Raw genomic sequence first — 26,479 nt, 5'->3', positions numbered from 1 at the left:
TCTCTTTAGGCTAGTTTAGGGTTTAGTTAAAAGTCTTTTTTTTTTTTTTCTCAATGTTGGGACTTTGCAGGAGCCTCATGTCTATAGCATTGCTTCACATTGCAATCTGTGATTGTTTCAGCATTCACAAGCAACTTTACATCTTCTTTGATCACTCTGGATGTAGCAGTGGTTGTTATTTAATCAATTTAAATGGTAGCTTTTCCAGTTTTCACGTCGCTCTGCTTAAGCTAAGCAGCTCTGCAGCCGTACCGTGTCGCCACTTTTTAAATGTTTCCTCCTCTCCAGTCAACTTTATGACAGAATTTTTTTTCTTCTACTTGCAACATTTTCAGCCTTTGCCCTTAAATAAAAGCCTCTAATTTGACTCCCGTTTGTTCACTGAGTGACTGTCCTCGCTGATTGAACTCCACGCCGCTGTTGTACGAAAACACTCTTTAAATTAATGATTCAGTCGCACAGAATCGGCAGCATGCAAGTCACGACTGATTCATCTGGTGGTTTTCCTGTTACTCCGCTGCTCATAGCCTTGTTTTCTACATAGAAAACATTTATTTAACTAAGAACAGCGATTCATTTGGTTCTTGAAGTTGGACTGATATTACTTTGAATACAACTGTACTTGCATGTGTGTGTATAGTGTGGTCACAATAGTACCGCTGTTATGGCAAAACTCCTTCTATACCGACTGACGCACTTTAATGACAAATTGATGTTGACTCCCTCAATTTGCCTGATCCGTTTAAACTCGACGTCTATTTGTGTGAGTGTGTGTGTGTGTGTGTGTGTGTGTGTGTGTGCGTGTGTGTGTGTGTGTGTGTGTGTGTGTAATCCTTATAACACTCTTGTAAATAGCGATGTGTGTATGTTCTCCCGTGAGTGACGTTTACCCGAAAAAGTCCCATGCTGCCAACTTTTGGGGTTGAACATGTGACTGGGATTTTCCCCCAACTGGATATATTTCCACTTTGTTTTATAGTTTCGGGTGCATGCAAATGTGATTTGTTTACAGGTCTTATGATTTATTCAAACAAGCAAAAAGAAATACATACAGGTTTTCTGATCAGTATTTGTTGCACAATCAATGTTGTACTGAAGGGTAGAGCTGAGACCAGCTGAACAACTGAAAGTGGTGATATTAGCTGCGATAGTAATCCAGAGCCATGAAACTGCAGATCCTGAACAGCCGTTGCAAACAAATGCTGTGTTCCTCTCCATCCCACCACTTCTAGTTAAGAGCAACTCAACAATGTCACCATCAGAGTTTTTTTTTTTCTTTTTCTAAAATTTCTTTTCCTTCACAACTCCTCTAAAAGCAGTGAGTCACCCAACTTTTGTCGGCTCATGTTGCGGCAGTCTGAGCAGTAGGAAAACAGTCATCGGTCAGTGACATTGTTGAAGTGCCCGTCATTCCTTATCTGGCTCGCTCGCTTTCCTTCTCTAGGTGCCTGTTGTAGATAATCACTGCCAATAAACTCTGTACCTGTGACTGAATAGATCTAATAAATGTCAGAATTGGAAATCACTCTCGTCCTGTCTTTTTACACGTTCGTGAGATCAGTTTTCTCTCCCGGCAGCCCCCGCTGCCGCCTCCTCTCCCCGCCTCCGCATGCCTTTTCCAGTTTTCCCCTTTAGCTCTGTCTCATTTTCATCTTGTGCCGTTCTCCTCATTAGCTCCCACTCCTTTGTGTACTTTCCCCTGCGCGCACCCGTTGAGCGCCGGCGTCGCTCGAGCGGCGTGACTTCTGCTCGGATCGTTCGCTGTGGCCTGTTTGTTCAGTCTTGTTTGCTTGATCTGCTTTCTCGTTGTGTGGTAATATTTATTTTTCGTCGGGATCGCTGCTGTGTTGTGTGTGGCTTAACAGCGCTTTGCAAAAGTATTCATAATCCTCGTTTGCATTGTGTCATGTGTTTTAGAGTGATCCTATGTGATAGATCAACACAAAGGAAAGAAAATGATGTGTGGTTTTCATTTTTTTTCCCCCCCCAAACAAAAACCTCAAATTGTGATCGGCATTTGAGCCCAACCCCCTTTATTTTGATAGCCAACAACAGTTACCTATTTAGTAAAAAGAGTCTACCTGTTTATTTTACTAATCCAGCTGCTCTGAGAGGTTTTTTTCAGAGAACACTGGCGAACAAGCGGCGTCGTAAAGACCAAGGAACACAGCAGGTCAGGGAGGAAGTGGTGGAGACGTTTAAAGCGGAGCTAGATTGTGAAACGAGATCCCACGCCTTGAGAAGATTTTGGCAAATCCTCCAAGACATGGCAACCCACCTAAGCTGACGAGGAAAGCATTAATCAGACAGTTCTGGTAACTCTGAATAAACCGCAGAGATCCACAGCCGAGGTGGGGACAGTCTGTTGATGGGGCAACTATTGCATGCGCAATCCACAAATCTGGCCTTTCTGGAAATGTGGCAAGAAGAAAGAAAAGCTAAAAGTTTCCGCAAGCCATGGAGAGGAAGAAGGTGCTCTGCCCTGGTGGGATGAAAATTCAGATCGTTGGTTCCATGCAAAACATTATGTGTAACCGACAAACCATGCAGGAAAATAAAGTCTAAGAACAGGCTAGACTTGACCCATCATCCTCATGGTCATGGTGGTGGCAGCATCATGCTTTACTCCAGCAGAGACTGAAGTGAATCTGCTCAGAGTCGATGAATCCCTGGAAGAAAACCTGCGAGAGGCTGCAAAGTTCAACATGGAGCCAGAGCTGCAATGAAATGGTTTAGATCGGGGGTTGCCAAGCTCTGGTCCTCAAAGGCTTGGCCTCTTGCAGCTTTTAGGTCCGTCCCTGAGTCAGCACACCTGAACCCAGAAGCCGAATGACCTCCTCAGCATGCAGCCGTCTCCTACAGGGCCCTACAAATGACCTAATTATTAAATATAGGTATGTTGAAGCAGAGGTGTCTGCACGCAGCCGGACTCCGACCGTGGAGGAATGGAGTTTAGGTCAAAGCATATTTATGTGTTGGAATGGCCTAGTCAAAGTCCAGACATGAAATCTATTAAGAATCTCCAAAGCAACTATAAATGCACACCACACCTATAATATTTTACTTGTTAAACATTTTGAAAACCAAGTTATCTCTCTTTGTGTCGACCTGCCACATAAACCCTCCAGACTATTTGGAAGTTTCCAGTTTTAAGGTGATGAAATATGAAAAAACTCCAGGGCTGTGAATACTTTTGGGCACTATTGTATATTCTGGATCGGAGGAGTTTGTCCTTTTTGTCAACCTTCTGCTTCACTGCTTGCTTGGTTTATGTGTTGAGATCAAGAAGGGGAACGATTTTTTTCTTTTTTGTTGTCGTCTTCTCCTTGTACTGCTTCATTTGTGCTTGTTTTTAGAGTTTTTACAGCGAAACGGTTGATTATATCGAAGGCTGCTTCCACAGTAGATGTGTACAGACATCCAGTTGGGATCAACGTCTCTTCATGAGATCTAAACAAAAAATAAAAATAAAAATGATGACGAGGAAGGATGGCACAGTCTCCTCTCTGGTCGCTGAGCGCATCAGACCGATTCTTCCCACCACCGGGAGCCATGGTAACCTTATCCTCGGATTGACTGCGCTGCAGATAGATACTGTCACTACTGCTTCTCATCCGTCTCCTCTCTCTCTCTCTCTCTCTCTCTCTTCTTTTTTTTTCTTTCCCACCAGCCAAAATAGAAACACTGCTATGATTCAGTAAAGCCACCTCGCTGCTGGAAAACGCGGAATAGCAACAAGTTTAGCACGCCTCTGCTTTTTCCCACTTTTTGCAGACTTTATGGAAATGTTGCACTTGTATTCAGGTGGCAAGTCGTGCCGGTCGGGCTTCACGGTATGTTTTCAAAATAAAAGACTTGTTCCGAATGCATCCAGAGAGAGGGGGCGACAGGGACATTTTCCAATGCATCAGTTCCTGCTTAATTTGTGCATTACTGACGCCCTCTGCTGTTCTCACGGAAGTGCCCGTCACTTCCACACGTGTGATGAAACGCTGACGGAAGTACAGCGGAGATGGATAGAAGTATTCTTCGGCGCCATGCCGCAAGCGTGTGGTAATTATTAAAAAGCTCCAAACTGGGCAGCAGCTTCTGCTGCAGTAAAACAAAAAGCAGTGGGGCCTAAAGTGCAAAGGCATCCTAAGTGTTTCCAGCCTGGCATGCGGCTTGATTGCATTAACTTGGCCTGCAAGGTGCAAATTATCCCTCATTGAATAGTTAAAATTAAACTCTGAGGGGGATCTGGTCTCAATCCAGGGAGCGGGAGCCGCTCTGTTGGTCGTATGGAGGACGTCCACAAGGGGGCGACATTACACAGTCTAAAGTCCTTCATAGAGCGCAGATCTACTCAGATTTCTGTATTTTTGTGTCTTAGGCCACTAAGCAGTCGTTTATCATCGGCGCAGATTAACCATTCATCCTTTTGCTTACTTTTACAACTGCGTTTAAGCCACATAACACGTACACACCGACTGCTGTAAAGTTATTAATTCAGCAGAACATATAGAAATAACAAGGTTATTCCCATTTACGCGTCAAAGCGTAGGGTGCTAACCCTTAAATGGTTTATTAAACTTGAAAAGTGAATCATGTTGAGTTATAAACAAAACTTTAATAATAATAATAACCTGTTAGAAGTAGAGGTTCTTTTTGTTTACTTTATTTTTAAAAATCTATTAAATTATATTATTCTCTCAAAAATTTTATTTTTGTTATTTATTACAAAAATTTCACTATGAGCTATATTCCAATCAATAAAAAAGGAAACCAAAGTTGCAATTTAAAGTAGCCTTTATTGAGCAAACTTCAGCTTACAAGAAATAACCTTAAAAAGCCTGAACTTCAAATGAATAATACTCTGTTTGCCTTACGCCCTTAAGAGCCTGGGATTTATAAATGACTATTTATTAGTCCTTAAGGTTCATTAGTAAAATTAAATGCAGTTGAAACTAGGTGAAGCAAAAGTTATTTGGTCTGTACATTAACACATCCTACCTTGGTTTGAAAAAAAAAACATTTGTCCACCTATCCCCCTTTTCTGTCTTTTTTTTATTTAAAATCAAACATATTTTGACATCAGACAGCAACAATCTGAGTTAATTAAAATGAATCATCTATAAAGTGAAAATTATACTTCATAGAAAAAAAAACAACTATCCAAACTAACATTGGTTTGTGTGAAAAGCAGCAAAGTAAAAAAAAAAAAAAAAAAAAGCTGTTACTAAATTACTAAGAGTGTGTATGTTGCTGATAATTGCAGGTGGTAGTAGCGGCTGGCCTCGGCTTCCCTGGTCAGAACCAAGTCACAGGAAAATTTGGCACATTTCTGTTATTGAGTCATAACTTGGTGCATCACTTAGACTTGAGGCTTCCTTCTGACCTCTTTCCAAAGCCATGTCTTGTTTGATTCAGCGGTGTGCTTCGAGGCGTAGCGTCACTCCAGTTTTCCTCAAGCCCTTTCATGGTCCTCCTCCTCCTCCCGTCGTCCCCGGCGACAGAGCTCAGAGCCGACAGGCCTCATTATCCATCTGACAGTCAGAGGCACAGATCTCTGGCAGCGGGCCTCGGTGCAGACTGTTCCTGGGTCTGTTCCAGCCCCGCTGCTGCCATGAGGGCAGGAGGCACCGGCTGTGTTGAAGGCCCCTGTTGTTTTAACATGTCCCACTGCACAGTTTGACGGCCGAAGCATCGAAAACTTAAATTTGAACCTTGCCAGATGATGACGCGTTGCTGCGCGGAGCAAAACGACACAGAGGGAGGCGTCACTATGCGGACAGAAGTAAGATAAACAAGAATCCTCCATGTTGTCTCGACTCTCTTAACTCGGAAAAACACTGCAACTGCAGGAGGGCTTCGCCGCAGGATGCCATCCGTGTGGCCAAAAGAGACGGGAAGTAACACCAAAAGCATAGTTTTAAATCTATTGGTTTTGCTGATTGTTCTCCAGTCTGTCGTCCAGAATAATCGATTATTTCGAAAGTTTATTCAAATATTTACAGCCTGGTGGCAAAATTACATTTGCTGATCACTGACATGAATGGTATAATTACCCAAATCCGTACATACACCCCCACTAATACTTGGATAAATATTCTCTATCAAGCTGTCATATCATTTTTTTAAAATTATTTTTAGAATTTGAACGTAGAATACTCTGGAGTTTAGACGCCCCAGAACATAAATTATAATCTGCATAAACCATTTCCTAAAACTGTTTATTGCTTAGCTGAAATGATTTAAAAACCTTCTTTTTCCACTAATATATTTTACAAGAAAACCATCAGAACTTAGTTCAGATTATATCCTCAGCTACTTTTTTTTTTTTTTGCCCCAAACTGCAACGGATGTGAGAACCGCCATCTGTTTTTGTTTGCCTTCCATTTCGCCATCAATAATTTATAGCTTTGGACGCACTCCAATTCATCACACGTGTCACCCAGCCGCCGATGCATCACTCGCTGTGGAAGAACCCGCCGACGTGAAGGTTAAGATGGCAAAAGCCGTTAAAAAGGAAACCGAGAACTTTTACTTGTCCCCGAAAATGCAGCTCGGCCGCAACCCCTTCGTCTTCTTTCACAACTCCTTGAATTCTCCTGGAAGTTCAGGAAAGGCCACTCATCCGCTTCGCCTCGTGTCGGCGTTTTTTCAGAAGGGGGAAGCGGAGGTCGGCTCGCAGGATTTGTTTACAGCCACGCAGAACATGAATGAATCACAGCCTGCAGCTCTGTGGCGAAGTGCTCGGTCCGAGCCCCGTGTTTAGAGTCTGTGGGGCCGCGCAAAACGTCAGGCTCCACCTGTAGGATGTAGGAGGATGTTTTCTTTGTCGTTATCTTTCATTTTCATGAGGTCAGTCGGGTGAAATAGACATAAAAACGCTGATTACAAACGTGCCATATGACATCAAAGCGGTGAGTCATCGCTGCGTCCGTCTTCGTTCAGTTTTCTCCCGGCTTGAGCAAGTCGGAGCAGAGGTACGTGTGCCGTCGCTGCCGCGTCGTGAAAGCGGCCGATGGCGCAACGAGATAACAAAGAAACATAAAAGTATCAAAGTGAAGTGATGATTAAAGCTAAGAAGATTGGGAGAAGAAAAAAAAAAACAGAAACGATGAGATTCCTCTTAACCGATCTGAAGTTACGAAACATGACTCAGAGGGAATGAGCTCAAAGTGTGACTGGGCCTTTTAAAATTTTTTTCTAAATTTACCTTTGCTCTACATTTCGGAGCTTAATAAAACAAAACTGTCTTACATTTGTTCACATGATGACTATAAATGCTGTTGTATTTTATGTGATATACCTGCAGGAAGAAGCTCACGGTTGTGACGTGGACGGACATCGACTCACGGTGTTCGAAAGTTTTAACAAATGAAAATCTGTAAAGTGCGGATCCAGCATCAGCTGCAGTTACAGCGTGTTCTGAGGCTTTTTTTTTTTTTATACCAGTTTTGGACAGACTGATACCCGTTTGGCAGCTCTTTTTGAAAGCGAGCTCAGTAGACTGACAGAGTCTTCCCGAACACCAGTTTTCATGATCATGCCAGAGATTCTCAACTGTTTTCAATCCGGACTTTAACTAGGTCATTCTAACAGATGAACATGACCTAAACCATTACATTGTAGCCTTGAAGATGAACTTCAATAGTCTGAAGCTTTGTGCAGCCTGTAACTGCTTTTTTGTTTGTTTGGTTTTTTTTTTAATCCTCCATTTTCCTATTAGCACTAGGTTCTCTGTCACGGCTGAAGGAAAGCATGATGAGGTTAGATTAGATTACACACATCTGGATTTCATTCACTGGATTGTACTGGATTTCAAATTCACTCTACGTTTAGATTTTTATTCAGTTTTGTCTTCGCTGCTGCTTTAAATCTTTATTTTTATTATGTTGTTAGATGTGCGTGACTCGGTGACAATAGGCTGTTTGAACAAACTGAGCTATTAGTACAACTGCTTGGATTCATTTGGAAAAGCAGTCAGTGGGAAGGCTAGCTGCTGTTAGCATTTAGTACTTTCAAGTAGGATAGCGTCATTTTTACTAAAAGAGTCTGTGTGTGAGAATGAGTTCGACATCAGCAAAACTGCAGTTACTCTGAAGTTTAGATGCAAAGCAGCCATATTAGATTATACCAGACAAATCTTGCCCATTCATTTTCTCAACCCAGGAACTGGACATTTCAGTCAAGCTGACTCCTTTAAGTAAAGATGTAGCTATGAACAGGAGTCCAATTCTTTTGTTTTATAACATATTGCGACAAACTAAGTGCCACCCGCTGTGAGGAAAACTGTAAACGCAGCAGTGGTAGCTGTTGTAGAAGAATCGACACTGTAGACCAGCATCCCCTTTGAGCAGTGTTCACTCAAAATACTTTGCTTTCAACTGTTTTGGAAGTTTTTATTCTCTCTTGATCCTCAAAGACTCGGATATTTTGCCCTTAAAAAAACAACAAAAAAAAAAACTCATCCTCATTACATTTCTCTCCTGTGCACAGAGAGAAGGAAAGAAACCCCCCACGGCACCAAATCACCCGCTGACAGAGCCGATGCTGCGCAGGAGGTGATGGATGTGGAGGGGGTCCACCTCGAAGAAGCCCGAAACGTGGAGGCGTCTCTGGGCGACGACTCGGAGCTCAGCCTGAGCTTCCAGGGCTACGTCGCCGAGCTGCGGCAGTGCCAGAGCAAAATGAGGAGCGTCCAGACGCCTCAGAACGTCCGAAACCCGACGGAGGGCAAAGACTGCCAGTCAGACCTGTACAAGGCCACGATTGTCTGAAGGGAACAACCACACACACACACACACACACACACACACACACACACACACACACACACACACACACACACACACACACACGTTTGTTTTGCTATCTTTGTGGGGACTTTCCATTGACTTCCATTCATTTTTTCCTCATTTCTGCAGCCTAAACCTGACCTTTACCCTTTTCCTAACCCTAACCATCACATACCTAACCCTAACCCTAACCAAAACTCAATTCATACCTTAGCTCTAACTCTGACCCCTGACCCAAAAACAGGGTTTCCCCTCGTGGGGACCAGGCTCAGGTCCCCACGAGGAGCGATTGGTCCCCACAACGTAGCATATGTCAGGAAAATCGTCCCCACAAGTTATTACAAACAAACGCACACACACACACACACACACACACACACACACACCCCCACACACACACACACACATACTACTGCACTTTTTAAGCCTGAGGCACTGACATCTGATGTGTTAAACTATGAGCTGCATGTAAAGATGTCGTTCTCTTTCTTTGACACGAATCTCATGACGACGGATGTAGTTGTGGTAAGAACTTTACAAACGCTCACCAGCGGCGTGGACTGCAACAATTTGGGAGTTTCTGATCATTTATTCGAATGAACTTTAAAGCGATTTCGTTCACGCTTGAGACGACACGTCACAAGCTTGAAACTGTATGTAGCCCACTAAAAATCAAAATTACACAAAGCAGCCTGAATATGTAAGAGTAGTAGTGAAGCATAAAGCCTGAATTATCCATGGTAATAATGGATTTGTTCATGTTTAACATGCGGTTTATTTGTGGAAAAGAGAAAATCCACAACTTTAAATTCGTTGGGGTGATTGTTTCACGATTATCGTACCTCGGAGAGCCGAACGCTTCGAACTGATCCTAAAAAACAAAATCATCTTGGCATTCACGCCCCATCTTGAGTGCAAACCTCTCACTGGAACTGTGTATTTCTTTAAGATTGCAACTATTGTTGTTAAGTTTTAGTATTGTAATTTTTAGAGAGTGACACATTAATCTTTTTTTTTGTATAGTTAAATATTTACGTGAAATGTAACTATATTTTTAGCCATGTTGGAGTTTAAAAGAAAAAAACAGAAAAAACAATACATTCCTGAAACTTACCTTTTGAGTAGTATTTTCTATTACAGTACGAATGCTGTTGGGTGTATATGGTTGACTCTTGAACTATATTTTTTTTCTGTCTAATGGAGCTGATCTTGTTTCGATGTTTCAGTTTGACTTTCAGATGGATTAATTTAAAGCCGCTGGCATCTGGAGAACAACGGCAGAGCGGGCAGAGCTCTGTTTTCCCGATCAAACAGCGGGCGAAGCACAATTTACGAGTAATTTCTTGTTAAATGGTCTTCCTTTGTTACAGTAATACCTTACACAGTACCTCTATTGTCTGTATTTTCTGCTTCTGTGGTTTTGAGATTGTCTAAATTGTCGAATGATTAAAAAGCCTTCCTGGTGACAGTTTCAGCAAACTGACATTCTTGCCTTTTGTGGGAAAAGTCCGGTTCGGCTTTGACCCAAAGTGTTACTGTTACACACTTAAAGTCTCCTATTTGACTCTTTTTTTTTTTGGTATGTTTAATGTAGCTATTTGCTAAATCAAGCAGTGCTGTAAATTATTAATGGTGCCGTTTCCTTTGATGAGCCGGCTTTCTCCCACTGGAGGGATCGAGGGATAAACCGTCCAGCCTCCTCTTTGTGTTTCCAGCTCAGCATCTGGAGAGCGATTATTACAGCTGGTGAAAATTACAGGTTTGATTGTGGGACCGGGTAGTTTGTCTTGATGCAACATGTCAGAGCTGGAATCCCGACAACACGCGAAGCTTAAAAGATCAGACTGGCTCTTTGCTTTCATGCCACTTTATCTCAAAGGGTTAGTTATTAATGAGGTCCTTATTGGAGCGGTAACTCCTTCCAGATGTTAAATACAGCCTTAAATCGGACTTTCTCTTTCCTAAAAGAAGAGCATGACAGAACACGTTGACCCAGCTGAGGAGATTTGCCTGCAAATAATTGCTTTCACCTTGACTCAAACTTTTCTTCCCCCTCCCCCCCACCTTCAAATGCTGCAAAGCCATGGCATGATACACGTTTTGGTGTTTTATTTTGAAGCAAGACGCACATAAGGTATCTTTAAAAAAAAAAACAAAAACAGCTGCAAATCTCTGTTCTCACCGACATAGCAAATGTTTGGTGTCTCCTGCGTAGAGTGCCAGTGGTTGGGGTAGAATGACACGACAGGAAATGATCTACATGTGGCAGTCGCTAATTTTTAAACTCTTAACTTCCTTTACCTCTCGGTCCAACGCACTATTGTTACTGTGATGCAACTGGTTGCAGATGTGTCCCTTGGATGGATTGGGATGGGTTTCTAGAGACGGAAGAAGAGATGAAGATATAAAGCACATCCACGTGAAGAGATACAACTCTTTTATTCCATTGACTTAAACATTATAAAACTTATAAAGTGGCGTTTATTTTAGCGCCATTTGTCCTGTAAGAAATAAGTCTTAACGGTGCTACTTACGTTTCCTCCTGTGACATTTTCCTTAGATCCCCTCTTATCCAGAGTAAATCACCACTATAAATAGCCTCGAATCGCCCAACTTGAACGCCGAAGCGTTCAAAAGTGCTCGCAAATGAGAAAAGTGTGTACATTAAAAAACACACGGTTGGCATGGAGACGCCGTCGGGGTGTGATCGCCTGTAGAAAACGCTCAGGTGTTTCCAGCCACGTCCTCTCACTGCATCAAGATGCGACATGCACCGCAGCTCTCCGTCGGTAGCGCCGTGATGTTTTCTGTCAACAACACACGCTACTCATCTCTTTCAGTTTCCTGACGTGTTTTTATCCAGCGCTGCTCAACTGTTTTACGTTTCAAACACACAGTGTTGCTGCGTCGCATTTATACATGAAGCGGCCACCGTTTCTGCATCTAACCAACACCACTTTCAACTTATTCAGTAGAGTTGCAGGTGCGAAGCGTGACACTGAATTTAGATGTAAAAAAAAAAATAAACACGCTCCCACCACAGAGTGCTCCAAGTGCATTCAAAGTAGCTACATATTTTTCCAACTCAGAAGTCTGAATTTCTGAGTTCTGACAACAAATGACACTTGCGCTTAGAGATGTATTTAAGCAAAGAATAAAATATTTAGAGGAGAATAAATGCTGCTTTTGTTCATGCTGCCTCGTTTTTTAAACAAGATGTTGACCTGTAAAATAAATATATAATATGCATTTAAGTCACATAGTTTAAGGGAAACCAAACACTAATGAGGTGTATTTAAACTTTTTAAAAACTGTAATAAAAAAAATGCTTTTAAAATTCTCTTGCTCTGGCATTTTGCAAATATAACTTTTTTTTTTTTTTTTTTGGGAAACCCAAATTGACCTAAAATAGGAGAAGTTTTATTCTGATTTCACGTCAGACAATGTGAAAAAAAACCCAACAAATTAAATCATGGGTCTTTTTATACAGTGTAATAAGTAAACTTCTGCTTTCACTTGTAACTGTAAAGCAATTACGCAATTTCCTCGGTTACAGTAGCACATTACATTAGTTTTATTTTGTAAATAAATAATTCACCCACGGCAACCAGTCACTCCTCCACCCTTGTATAATCAATAATTAATAAAAATAAGATTTTTTTTTTTAGGGGGGCGTGTGTGTGTGTGTGTGTGTGTGTGTGTGTGTGTGTGTGTATGTGTGTGTACGGCAGTGCTCCCGCCGCCCGCGTCCTCACCTCCTGCTCTCCGCCTCTGGGTGGAAAGTTTTGCCCTCTCTTCCCAGCCGATTAGCTTCAGTGATGAGCCGTGGGCGGCTGCAGAGAAGTAACAGAGGGAACACCAACCTGGATACGGGATGCGTTTGACTTAGATCAGGCTAATGACGCAACGGGTTTACTCATCGCAGCCTAAAACGGTGAGGAACAGGACGCTACTTGCAGGGATTCCCGGGTCTCCTGTGACCGAGAGCTGGCTGAAGCTGACAGATATAACGTGACAGCTTCACGGACTTCAGGAAATTAGCCTCTCTGGAGCGCCAGATGTGAACTTTCAGCATGGGACACGTCAGGCTGGCTTTTCTCTTACTCGTTTTCACTGGAAGAGCGGTAAGTTTTCTCCTGGGTTTTGTTTTGTTGTTTTTTTTTTTTGCGTGCGGATATAACAAAAAAAGAAAAAAAAAAATCGAATAACAAATAATTCATGTTTCATTCCACTGATTTTCAGCGCATGTTGGTGTTTGGATCTGAAATTGTTTTCCCCACTGCGCCGACCAAGAAAGGTAGGCTTTCTGTTTCAGTTGTGGTGATCAGAGTCAGAGCAAATGTTTGGAAATGAAGTATAAGTTCTCTGGAAAGGAGGATGTTTATCCAGAGGTGGGCAGAGAAGCCAGATACTACTCAAGTAAAAAAAAAAAAAAACGTAAGAGAGAATAAAAACTAAAATATTATATTTGGAGTCTACTTAACGGAGTAACCGTTTGATCTCAATATCTAATTATACAGAGAAAGATATAGAATATTTCCCAAATTCTGGTATTTAAAAAAGTTTTTTTTTTAAGTGTACATCAATACCATGTTTCCAAGGTGACAAGTAGAAACCTAATTTTCTTTCAGGTTTCCCACTTTTACCTTTACTTTTTAAACTTTTTAAAACTGTTGTAGGCAGAGTTTGGGAGAGTATCCCCCCGCTCCCCCCCCAAAAAAGTGGATTTACTTCTGTATATTTTTGCTCAAGTAAAAGTAAAAAGTATCCGTCTAAAAGTATTTTGTACAAAGTCTACTTGACCAACTGATCATGACACCTGTTTTAATTTGTAAACATGATGTCATAAGACATATAATAAAATGAAGCTATGTGTACAAAAAATTAATAAATACATGGTTGCAAAATAACAAATTCACTTATGAGATGTCCTGACCAGGAAAAAACTTCTCACCAGCTTTAGTAGAATAGCACATTTCTCTGTTCTTGAGCAGGATGTACAGGCTGTTAGTCTTTTTGGCAGCGCTGAGTGATGACACACTGAACTTTTTTGCATATCTGCAATCATTTGAGTTAAGTGTGCATGAAGGAGATGCTCTGATCCAGTATGTTTCTGGCTGCATGTTTAGGGTAATTTTCCAGCTGGAAGGTGAAACCCTGCCCCAGTCTTAAACATTTCCCACCTGAGCCTCTGATCTCTGCAGCTCCTCCTACTTAAACGCGTTTGAATATGTTTTTTTTTTGCCAGGCATCAGTGTTTCCTCCATGTGAACACACTGAAAGCCGCTTTTTTTCCCCTTCGGTTTTGGTTCTCCTCCCAGTTCTTACCACATCTGGCCAAGAATGCAAGTTCCCTTTTCGTCAGGGCGGATGGCTCCATCACAGCTGCATCACCAGCTCCAGCTCCAAACCATGGTGAGTCCCTGCTACACCTGCAGTGGTTGACCTGCGACAAGCTTAAACCTCCCTTCTCTCAGACTCTTTTCTCTCGTCAGCCGTTTAGCGGGCTAGCATGACGATTTGCTGAATGATCGCTGATGCAGTTTGTAACTCGAGCAGCGCAGTCACACCTATAAACAGCTGGCTGTGCTTGGGGATTCATGCAGCAGTGTCATCATAGCAGAGGATGAAGTAATCTGCCCCCCTACCCCCCCCCCCCCCCAAAAAAAGGGAGACTTGCATAATTCCCCAGTTGCTGAATTGTTGGCGGGACTCATCATGTCATCATGTCTTCATTACTCTTGAATTATCTCCGTCGGATGTGTTAAAAGGTAGCTCAAGATAAACACAGACACTTCCTCTAAAACTGTGATAGCAGCTGAGGTTTATACCACATTTAGTATTTCTGGCAGTTCATCCTCGGGGTGTATAAACAGCTGCCACGATAAAACCGTAATGAAGCTTCTTTCTTTTTTTTATGACTTCAAGTTGGAACGTCTTCCTTTTTTTATTATTATTATTTTGGAAGAAACAACCCAAGACAGGCTGAATATCTTTCCAGTTGCCGTCACCTGGAGTCGAGACAGGAAGGGTGGATGCCAACAAGTTCGAGCAACCTATACGCAATTATATATGGCCCAACAACGCTTGTCCTCCTACACCTAAAGTTTTTGCAATAAGAGCCCACATGTCTCCGTGATGAGCTCACGGGCCCAGCGGTGTTGCAGCAGGTTTGCAGCTCTGCACTGTAAATTCACTGAGAGGTGACAAGATGAGTGGGTGGTTGAAGAATGCAAAAGGCTTTTAAAGCGAGACCCAGATTTCATTTATCGAACGAATGAAGCCAAACCCAGCTGCGCCTGTACTGAAAACACCTGAGCCGCTTTCCTTCAGCCACTTTGGAGAGTTATTGAGCGGCTTGTTTAAGGTCTCAACTAGATCTAGCTCTGGACTTTGACTAGTCCACTTCAGAATCTTCTTTTTATTTTATTTTATTTTTTTTAGCCATCCAGGTAGAAAACGCAGGGTTCCATTAACTACAGCAATTCGTCCAGATCTGGATCACCACACTGATCCTCACACTACCACCACAAACGTGTTTGGCTGCAAGGAAAATGTTGTTGGTTTCACGGCTGACGTAATGGGACGCAGACCTTCAAAAAAGCACGACTTTTTGTCTCATCTATCCACAGAATATTTCCCCAAAAGTTTTGTTGATCATCCAAATATTTCTTGGCTCCATTTGGTGGCTTTCATGTTGAAAATCCTCCATAGGATCTATTTTCTGCTCAGTCTCTGTGTTACCATTGAATCATCAACATTGGCCTTAACAGAGTCTTCATCGGCGCAGACAGAGTGTCTGCACAGCATAGCATGAGACTGAATAACATTATTACCAGCTCATTGCTGTTGGATTTGAGTATCCAGCAGTATATTTACTACACTCAACAGAAATAGCTGCAGGACAATATTGTAGAGAAAACAAGTGCTTCACAACAATATTCACAAATCAATCAAAACTCGTCAATTCATCAGCATCTGTGCATTTTACTCGTCTTTGCTGAACTTAAAGGAAGCGTCGTCCCGTTTCTTCTGTCGTAGGTGCTCCCTCACACACAACTTTGACCGGGACAGACAGTGGGGCTTCTGTGCTCAGTCTGTTGGTGAGTGTCCTTTTTGTAATCGGACTGGAGGTTTCACTCACTTCCTCCGTTAAAATGTTATTTTCCTTCCTTTTCCAGGTGCGTCTCGCAGAGAAATCGATCCCTGCCGCTGGAGGAATCCCTGTCAGAACGGAGGCGTCTGCACAGCGATCCCACAAACGGGATCTTTTCACTGCTCGTGTCCCGAGAACTTCACCGGGAGACACTGCGAGCAAAGTTAGTCAGCGCTCATGTTTTCTGCAATGGTTGGCTTAATGTTCAGCAACGAAAATGATTCATTTCTCATAGACTTCTAAGCATTTTGTTATCTTTAAACCACAAACTGCAGAGTATTTCACTGGGATTTTCTGGGACAGGCCGACACAAAGCGATGGAAACGGTGACGTGACAGGAGAAATGACACAATAGTGTTGACATTTAATAATAAAAAAAAACATTATCAGTGTTCATTTGTAGACAGCTCACATAAATCAAAGCATTGTGGAACCGGCCTTTTGGAGCCACATTGTGTTTTCTACACAGAGCAGAAAGATTAATTTTGGTCTTATTTAACCTGAGCAACTGGGTGACAAGATGCAAACACGACTACTGGCTTTCTGTCAGCATTGGCTTTCTTCTTGCCACTCTTCCATAAAGGCCAGAATTGTAAATTGTAAAAGTACTGCTTATTTATTGGTTTAGATATTTTTTAGTTATGAAGACATAGAAAAACGTGTTGCTTTTTTTTCCATTTCACGGTTTTGCACTACTTTGTGTTGGTACCACATTAAAATATCCCCAAAATTACAACGAAGTTTCTGGTTGTAATGTGAAAAACTGTCAAAACAAAAGTCCTAGGAGAATGAAGAATGAAGGCTCTTGTGACAGACTATTACATAAAAGGAAATTTTATTTGAATGTTCCTTTTTTCCCCATTTATTTCATAAGGTTTGCAAAAACAAAATAATCATTGCATTCATTCTGGTTTTTATCATACTTTTGATCGCAAGCCAACAATTTGAGAGAAATTCCAGTGTTTACTTAGTCCTGACTCACTTGTTACTAACGTTTCCTCATTTCTAACACATGCAGTCAATGCAACAACAGCAAAAAAAAAAAAAAAAAAAGCTCAGCCACTTAGCATGCATTTCACACAGCTCATCCATCCTCGCTACGCTCCATTGAGCCCTTTAATCTCCTCTCACGTTTCCACCCGCTGCCTTTTCAGAGAAGTGCTATGAAGCCTCACACCTGCGGCACTACGACATCGGAGAGTCTTGGGGACGAATTCACCTCCGTAACGTGGAACGGTGCACATGTGAGGCGGGGGAAGTCAGCTGTCAAAGCGTCCACTACACAAGTAAGATACGCTTTCTGCCTTCGCTGCCGTGCCTCGAGCGCGTCCTGTTTGTTGGCTGGTTGAGAAGCGAAACCCCAGGATGCGAGGTTGCGCTGACCTCAGCGGTGACTTCTTTGATTGTGTCTACATCGAAGCATACGGAGACGAGCGTGAGGGAAGAACAGATTGAACAAACTGCTGCGTTGAATGAAAAGGATCACCTTCCCTCTTATTCTGAAGAGAATGTTTTTTCTTTTTCTTTTTTCAAACAACCTCCTCGGCAGTAGCAGCCCTTCCCTTTCTTTGATCGCAGCTCCATAGCTACAGGAGTAACCTTGCCTTTGAATAAAAGGCAGATTATGTGACTCACAGTGACTCAGGGTAGGTGTTATATAGAACACACCCCGCGGGTCCTCGCTGGGCTTTTTATCTGAGCGGAGGGATGTTCGTGGGAATTTGACAGATTTTCTCGCATGAAGAAGAGATCATCACTGGAGCGTTTTATACTCTCCCATGTGGTTCTTTTTTTTTTTTTTTGGTCATCATGCTATGGGCTTAAATTACATCAGTTCTGCCCAGAATAAAAGAAAAATCTGTTGACGCAAAGAAGAAAACAGCTTAATATTAAACTCAGTCTGAATACAGAGGCAAACATCATAAGAAGGCCAAAAAAAAGGTTGGTTGTAAAACAGTAAAATAACAGTGGGATATGAATGGATCGCTCATCATTATTACTTCTGTTAATAGTGATGAGTAAGGCAGCTACAACTAATGAAGATCCAAAATCCATCCGACCATCATCTTGCCTACTCAGCTGAAACCTGACAGTTCTTGTACACAGTCATTAACATCCTCCTCAAAGATCGCAAGCCCATAAATGGTCATTGCGGAAGAAGTTGGGCGTTCGCTATCGAAGCACGTTAACGGAAGACTGAGTGGAAGGAAAAAGTGCGGTTGAAACAGTTGCCCAGGCAGCAGGCGAACCCCATTCAAGAGTTTCAGGAACTCCCACACAAGCAGACGCGTCCAGGACGTGGAGGTCTCGCTTTGCTTTTGTTAGGCCGCTCTTGAACCGGAGACGTTGGGCTGAATGGCTGTTGAAAGAGCCATGAGATGGGTTTGTTTGCCAGAGGAGGCAAGGAGAGGAGCCAGTTTCCCCCCCGGCCAGGACATGATTCATGAGAAGCTCAAATTAATTAATTACTAGGGAGGTCCCTCAGCAGCAGAAAAGATGTTACTCAAAAGTTACTCTTCTTCCACCTGAGCCACACCTACTTCAGATTTCCTAGTGTCACACAGTGGTGTCAGGATTCCAGAAAATAGTGGAGAGCGAGCTGCAAGAACTCCCAAACTCTCTTTAGATTAAAGCAAATACTGCACTTTATGTGGACATCAATGTAAGCCTCGTTTTACAAACTCATTCTCATTTTTGGCCATATTATCACCACCATAGATGTTCTCAAGGACCAGTTTTATGAGACTGTATCGAGAAAAGCTATTAAACAGTTGAAATATTAATAAAAACATGTTTCTGCATTCAAAAAGTTCTTCTTAAAATGAAATAATATTGAACATCTTTTCACATTGATCAGTCCCTCTGGGATTTTGTGATTTATTACTTTTTTTGGTGCACTTTTTCACATTCAAAAAACAAATTTTGTGGAGCTAATTTAGAAATATTTCCAAGGAATTTTGCAATATTTGCACTTATGCATGATGGTGAACGTGACTTTTTGTTACTTGGACTTAACTTGACATCAAGTCAGGCTGAGGCCGGATTTGTTGAACAAACTGGATAAGATGGAAGAGCTGCTCCACCGGTGAACAGCTCTAGGATGTTCTTGCTTCACTTCTCCGTTTATGCCATTTATAGGTAATGTGATGTTCTGTGTGTTTTCAGAGTGTCGCAGAAACCCTTGTAAAAACCAGGGAATATGTCGGCTGATCACGTCCACCGGAAAGGAAGTGTGTTACTGCAGAAATGGTTACGGTGGACCCGACTGCAGCCTCGGTAAGTAACCAGTAACATGACTCCGTTTCACTCAAAAATGTAACAAAATTATGAATGAACCCCCCCTTCTATGTGCTGCTTAGAATATAAGTGTTTCAATGTTCTGGTTTTTCACAGATTCATGAATGTTGTGTTAATTATAGTGGCAGGCGAGAATACAACGTGACATTTTCTCTCAGCTGAGTTTAGTGTTTGCTGGGATAAATCTGATTTCGCTTCGTGTGTCTTTTGTGCAGTGCCAGAGACTAAATGCTACAAAAGCAGGGGCACGGGCTACAGAGGCATTGTGGGCACCGCCGAGTCCGGCGCCCGGTGTCTGCCCTGGAACTCCGACCTGCTCTTCGACGAGCTCCACCTCGGCACGGTGAACGCGTCGGCCCTCAAAGGTCTCGGGGAGCACGCCTTCTGCAGGTGTGTGCATGCTGGTGTCCCGCACCCAGAAATGAAAATTAATAAGAGAAGTCGGAGGTCTTATCAGGAAAACCAGACTCGCTTTTATATTTCCTATAAATTCTAATTGAAAGCAGACATTTTCAGCTTTCTTTTAAAAGCCCTGCGCTAGCAAAAGCGGCTCGTTCCTTACCTCCAGTGGACGAGGCCACACACCGGGAAGCGTTAACAACTACCTTCAGCGTTTGAGAAGCGCACGGCGACAAAAGAAAAATAAAATAAAATTATCTCTGACACAGTTGCTCTGTGTCCGGTTCCCACTGTTTTTCTTTAGCCTTTCTTGTTGCCATGACTACCTCGCAGCAATACGGTACACCAACATCAAACGGTATGTGTTGAAAAAAAAACGTCCAAGAGACCATTTTAAGAATCGGTAAAGAAAGCCTTTTAGGCTACATTCTGATAACAAGAAAGAAAATCCTTCAAAGACCTAAACACAGTTTTGTTTTTGTTATGTGTGCTTACCCTGAAAAACCGACATGAGAAGGTGGGCCTCTGTGTTGCGTAACCCGCTGCATCTGTGTTGTGCACAGAAACCCAGATGGGGACGTGAAGCCGTGGTGCTACACAGTAACTGACAGCGCCATCTCCTGGGAATACTGCAGCGTCCCCTCCTGCGTGACGCCAGATTGGCAACAGCTGACAGGTACAGAGGAAACGGCGTTTGCTGAATTACAAAAATGGGCCTTCTTGTGTGTAAGGCCTGGACATCAACATGATGTCGAAAACAGGAAGAAATGCTCAGAGGAAATGAGAAAGAAAGCACATTTCATGACAAGCAATTTGTAAAATCCTTGAAAAATGTTGATAATCTGATGAACCTTCCCTTCTAATTCCACCTCTTTAGTTTAGCCTTACCGTGGTTCAGCATCTGAGGATATTTATTCAAAACATAACTTTAAGTTATTCACAGAAGATGTGCTTATTCACAGATTTCTTTTCGTAAAGCGCATCGAAAGAAAATGCAGGTTATAAGACCAGTGATGTTCCTCAGTGCTGTATCCCCAAACACAGTCGGTTCTGGACATCCGGCAAACAGGAATCCCTTGGACCAACTTCATTTTTTTTATTTTTTACCTTCACTGGTTTAATGAGTTAGAAATTAAAATGTCGCTCTTGTAGCTTCACCCGTATCGAGACAGGATCACGTTTTCCATCTGTCGTATACGGAGTCTGTAATCAGCTCTTTGGCTCACTTAATATACTAAATGGTGAAATGTTGTCCTGTTTTTATTGTTTTTAATTTTCTTACCTCTAAAAACAAAACAAACACCGGTAGATCCACCGTTGCCCCCAACAGAGGCATGGAAAGCTGTAGAGTTTAGCTTCTGCAGAAGTGCGAACACGGTTTAAACTGTGTTTTGACATACCTGCTGTCTGGACTGTTAAAATAAGGAGTTACGAGCATCTTTAGAGGGAATCTCATCATGGGGGTTAAAACAATGAACCATAAGCTATATTTGACATGTTTGATGTAAGAATCATTAAATCCCGTCCATCGTCTTTACAAAGCTGCCGTGGGTGAGAGGCCGAACTGTTAAATTTGACCAAAGACGCAAATTGATCTCACACACTTGAAGTGCACCACAATGTAGCAAAAATCAACACAGAAAGGAAAATGCTAAAAGCAGACCTAAATCGTTGAAAAAAGAACCAAATTGCTGTGCAAAGATGCACAATGACCCAAAACAACCCTCAGAGTCTGAATTTAATTTCTCTTGAGAAAAAGTATGTTTCAATGGCTTCTTTTTTAACACAGAAGATGTGAACTTGTGGTTAGTTGCTTTATCATAGCAAGGCAAATATCTGGTGAACTAAATTCGTATTAGTCTTAACCTTAATCTTCAAAAATGTAATATCATTTCACCCACACGTTTTCATTTTACCATCCCAAGGCATTCAAGTCCCTCTGTATCTCGACTCTTGATTCATCGACCCGGTGACACTTTGTCGCTTGAGAATAAGCCCGGCGCTCCATCATGCACCCAGCCGTTTGATTAAAGACCTTGGCGTTTTCCGATCTGAAAGAGAAAAACTGAAAGCCCACTGAGCGCCGCTAATCTCCTCCGAGCCGCGCCGCAATCAAAAGCAAGAGTTTATCTAAGGAGCTTTTCCTCGAACCTGGGCTCAGCCAGATACCGCGGGGCAAGAATGAGGCATGACTCACCCTGAATCAACACGTCATGTCAGGTGCAGCTGAATGTTTATGAGCCGAGTGGGATCTGGCACAGTCGGCGCACCGTCGCGATGCCAGGGGTATGCACAGAATTCACAAGCTTCTCCGAGCCGCTCTCCAGCAGACGATTTGCATAGAGAGAGAGGAGGCTTTGTCTCTCTTAGAGGATGCTTGTAGCAGGAAGGAGGCCAGGAACGTCACTGGGAAGGAAACTACCAGTAGAGCTGTGAAGACGTTTCAGATCTTCAGTGTAATAATTTAAATCAAAGATAAAGAAAGTAAAAAAAAACAAAAAAACATAATTTTTTAAATGTAAAATGACCTGCTAAAGGTTCTACCACAGCATTTAAATCAGGCTTTAAGTTTGTACTTTGACTAGACCACTCTGAAACTTCATTTTATTGTTGTGATTTGGCTCATTGTCCCACTTTGCGATCCAAGTCTGCTTCAGCTTAATGTCACAGATGGTTTTCTGGTAGAGATCAGATTTCTCATCTCTCCTCGGGAGGCTCACTAGTGTCTCCATCTTTTATGCATTTATGGATAACGACTCACTGTGGTTCACTGAAGTCCCAAAGAAATGACCTCATTTATTGGGATCAGGGAATAACTTGATGCTGTTTTTAAAGAGCTTTTAGCTCATCTTAAGTTGTCGACCATGTAAATAGTGAAACTCCACTTTGCAGAAAAGGTGCTCAGGGTTTCCCCCGGTGTATTCTAAGCCTGGCGGGTCAACAGGCTTTACTTGTATCCCCACCAGGCTAAGCATCATTTATGTATTTTAGTTTTTTTCATGTTTGCCTTTTTTGTTGTTAATAATGTCTACGTAATCATCTTTAAACATTTTTAAACTCAAAAATCAACGTCCCTCACGCCCCCAACACCGGGCTTAGCAAGTTTTCTGGAGTAAACCCTGGTGCTTAATTGAAAAGCAATTACTTTTCACCCAGTTGTTGGCTAGTTTGGATGACTTTTGTCTGTTGATCATCAACTGAAAAACCACAGCTTGCATTTAATCTGATTATTTGTGTGTTGTATTGATATTTGTTAGATGAGCCGAGGCATTCGTTTATTTAGAGAGCTACAGTAACAGCTCCGTCTTGTTGCTTGGAATATTTATTTGCTTTAACCTTTTTTTTTTTTTTTTTTCCAGTTGCTTCTCGACGGATTATCCCATTCAACGCCCTGCCTAACATCAAAAAGCCCAACTCCTCCAAGCGAGTCGGAAATCCTGTGTGCGGGGTAAAACACAAAAAGAGGTTAGCGGTTGCCAGGGGTCGGATATTCGGAGGAAACGCAGCCCTGCCGGGAACTCACCCGTGGATGGCAGCCATTTATATCGGCCAGTCTGATTTCTGCGGCGGCAGTCTGATCTCCTCCTGCTGGGTCCTCTCTGCTGCTCACTGCTTCTTCAGCAAGTATGCAGTGCAGTTCAGCTGCACTACTTATTAAATATAAACTGAAAAAAATATATATATATATTTTTTATACAGATATTTTTAACAGAATGTAAAAAGGGAAGCATTATATTCTGAACACTGGTTTAGAGGGTTGTAGATGGGGATTTCGTTTTCTTAATCCAAGAGCTTCAGAGTCACAAAACCTCTTCCTAAATTCACGCTGGAGAGATCATTCTTTTGTGATGGTCTGGTTTCAGACAGACAAGCTCATTTGCATATGGAAAATGTATTATTTTATCGTGACCCTGTGTTGCTTATAGCTGATTTAAACTGATTTTCCCCCTGCAGCCCTCTGAAGTCTCAGCTGCGCGTGGTTCTCGGTCAGCACCACTTCAACACCACCGGTCCCAACACTCGGACTTTTGAGGTGGAGGACTACGTCTTCCATAAACGCTTCTCCATTTTTAACCCGACGCTACACGACATCGGTAAGCAGCCTTGCATCGTTGGTGACCTGGAAAAGTTCCTCCTTCTTGCATCCAATAATCAAATAAAATGTAGGAAATAAACTAATTTTCGGAGCGTGATTCAACGCAGCGCAGTCCAACAAGCAGCTTGTAAAACGGTCTCCCCGTGCTCGCCATTAAGCGCCAACTTATTTTATTTTTTTTATTTTTTAACGTCTGCTTGTGTGCCGCCCCTCTTCATAACCCCCTGAGCGACTGCCCATCGTCCTGTATCAAAAACTGCCTCTGTCAGCAAGGATTCGGTTACAAATGTCCCAGCGAGTCACTCCAGTTTGAACAAACGCCGTCCTTGTTTAGAAACACTCAAATGAGTTAAGACCCCTGCTCTGCGTCACTCGGCAGCTGTGCTTTTTACTGCCGGGCGTTTCCCCCGGAGTCCTCGAGTCTCCCACTTTCTTCAGGTTTCTAACCCATTTCGTAAGCTCATGTTTGTGTTTTTTTTTTTCTCTCTCTTTCTCTCAGTTCTAATCAAGCTGAAAAAGCAGGACGGGCGGTGTGTGAGGAGAACCCCGTTCATCAGGCCCATCTGCCTCCCAGAAAAGAGCATGAAGTTTCCCGCGGGCTACTGCTGCGCGATCAGCGGCTGGGGACGCATGCGTGAAAGTGAGTGGAATCGGCACTTAAGAGGAGTTTATTAACTTTACTGTTTATTTATTTTTTCTTATCTTCTACATAATTAATGAGCTGTTTGTGGTTTCGACTTTACAGAGGCAAATGGTTACTCTACTCTGCAGGAGGCAGGAGTCAGGCTGGTTTCTCATGACATCTGCAAGCGGCCACAAGTGTACGGGAACCACGTCACCGACGACATGATCTGCGCGGGACTCAGTGGATGCGTGGACGCGTGCCAGGTAGGCAGCGCATTCAGACGAGCGGGGAGTGATTGGGAGGGTCAAAGCCTCCACTCGGAGTCGAGCCTGCAGGGATTGCTGGGCACATCGTGAGGAAAAACCGTGAAAAGTTTGTAGTAAATGGTTACAGTCTGATCAAAAGTATCCATGCCACGTTTTCCACATTTTGCCACACTGCAGAATCAGCTTGAATCTGACTATTCAAGCTAATGCGTGATGTGCTTTACAGGGATTTAGAAATTATTTCCAAACAAAATCTGAAAACACAGTGTGGTGAACATTTCTATTTAGGCCCGCCTAAATAAAAATCAGTGTAAGGTGCCTTAAAAAATTCGCCGTGTTTTGATTCACTCGGATTATTTTTGCCACATGTTCTCAGTGTGACTCGGATCTGGGCTTCATTCATGCTCATTTATGTCTTTGAGCTAAAACGTGGTCGTCCTGCAGGTGACAAAATCAACAAGTTAAGATAGAGTTGCACAATTTCCAAGGAATATTACACAGCAACACTAAGTGGAAAGTCTTAGACCATCACGGCGAACACACTACATGAACTTTAGCATTTCAGGCAATGAAGATGTTCATCAGGTGAGGGCATCAACGCCAGTTAAAGTCTATTTAACAGGCCAGATTTATGTGACAGATATGCGGCGCATGAATGCATCACACTAAAATCTAACATTCCACCAAATATATCATCCAAGCATTCTTGTGCAATCGCAATATTGCACACATTAAAATGCGATGATGGGTGTAATTCCATATTTTGTGCAGATTAAGGTCGAGAGCACCTCCAGGGCATCATTTTGTATTATTTTTTTCAATAAAAACGAACTATATTGTTTTTTTTAAGTGCCTAGTAAAGAGGCAACACAATAAACAGGCAATATGGTCTAACACTGTAAAGAAAAAAAAATAAACATTCACATTTTATTTTATCTTGTTTTGGAGGAATTGAAGCGAAACATTTTATATGTGCGATTTTCTTCGTTGAATTATTAAATTCAGGGGAAACGAATAAAAATTGACTTCAATCCCCCTCGAGTACAGGAAGTGATGCTTCATCATGATCTATTTTGGGAAATATAAAATCCAGGCTTGACCTCCTGCTTCAGTTTTAGTTCAAACCTTCTGCTTTCTAATTAAACGTGGCAGCACATGAGATTCTTTGGACAGAAGTGAAAGTTTTTGAGGCTCTCGCAGATTTACAGGCATCTTCACCGACACACCAGCCACTCGAAGCGTTTAAACTCTGTCCTCTCACAGCGAACGTCAGAGCCGACTGTTTATACCTCGCTGGCGGAGAGCAATTTTTAGTGATGCATCGGGTTTCAAGTGTGTGACTCAGTTGTTTGCATGCGAGAGCTTTGATCGGTGCATGCATGTTTACACGCGTGAGCTATGTCCACTTATGTGCTTCCTCAGGGCGACTCTGGAGGCCCGCTGGCTTGTGCGAAGGGTGATGTCAGTTTCCTGTACGGGATCATCAGCTGGGGCGAAGGCTGCGACCAGCCGGGAAAACCTGGAGTTTACACCAGAGTGGTCAATTATCTCGACTGGATCCATTCCGTGACTAAACGGAAAAACGGGAAAACATGACAGTGTGTCACCTGGACTATCAGCTCAACATCTTACTTGTATGTTTCTATGCTGTTTTTGGAAGAAAATAGAAAATATATATATATTTTTAACTGTGAAATACGTTGTGACTGAATATGTTTTAAATTACTTGACAAACCGTGAGTCTTTAAGACCAATAAAAAAGTACTTTAAACAAAACAATTGCATCGAAACATGTTTTTATCTGCACGACGACCATCAAAATCTTCTGCTTCTCTGATTACCCGTATTTTAAAAGCT

At 42.4% G+C, this 26,479-nt stretch overlaps 2 protein-coding genes across 2 annotated transcripts in view; both read left to right on the top strand.

Moving 5' to 3' along the window:
* rgs12a (regulator of G protein signaling 12a) overlaps positions 1-10,262 on the top strand; it is a 46,647-nt gene extending 36,385 nt beyond the window's left edge. Inside the window, exon 18 of the mRNA XM_015009417.2 lies at positions 8,485-10,262. Coding sequence (XP_014864903.2) covers positions 8,485-8,765 — 281 coding nt within the window. The 3' untranslated portion in view covers positions 8,766-10,262. The remainder of the gene's footprint in view (positions 1-8,484) is intronic.
* Positions 10,263-10,363: 101 nt separating this feature from the next.
* Positions 10,364-26,401, top strand: hgfac (HGF activator). The gene is made up of 14 exons (XM_015009425.2): positions 10,364-12,907; positions 13,026-13,080; positions 14,105-14,198; positions 15,825-15,886; positions 15,965-16,102; positions 17,094-17,225; positions 19,105-19,215; positions 19,452-19,626; positions 20,199-20,311; positions 22,995-23,259; positions 23,590-23,729; positions 24,231-24,371; positions 24,477-24,619; positions 26,045-26,401. Exons 1-14 carry the CDS (start codon positions 12,857-12,859, stop codon positions 26,216-26,218), a joined length of 1,794 nt encoding a protein of 597 aa, XP_014864911.2. The 5' UTR covers positions 10,364-12,856; the 3' UTR covers positions 26,219-26,401.
* The last annotated feature ends 78 nt before the right edge of the window (positions 26,402-26,479 follow it).

The sequence above is a fragment of the Poecilia mexicana genome, unplaced genomic scaffold (assembly GCF_051168715.1).
Source record: "Poecilia mexicana isolate PSO_F unplaced genomic scaffold, ASM5116871v1 scaffold_18, whole genome shotgun sequence".
NCBI lineage: Eukaryota > Metazoa > Chordata > Actinopteri > Cyprinodontiformes > Poeciliidae > Poecilia > Poecilia mexicana.
The sequence above is the reverse complement of the archived record's forward strand: the minus strand, read 5'-3'. Positions and strand labels throughout refer to the sequence as shown.

Bases quoted from the DNA above. Each gene is read 5' to 3' on its own strand.
- hgfac (XM_015009425.2), top strand. From the start codon at position 12,857: ATGGGACACGTCAGGCTGGCTTTTCTCTTACTCGTTTTCACTGGAAGA. The intron at 12,908-13,025 runs GTAAGTTTTCTC...ACTGATTTTCAG, and splicing joins TCGTTTTCACTGGAAGAGCG to CGCATGTTGGTGTTTGGATC. The intron at 20,312-22,994 runs GTACAGAGGAAA...TTTTTTTTCCAG, and splicing joins AGATTGGCAACAGCTGACAG to TTGCTTCTCGACGGATTATC.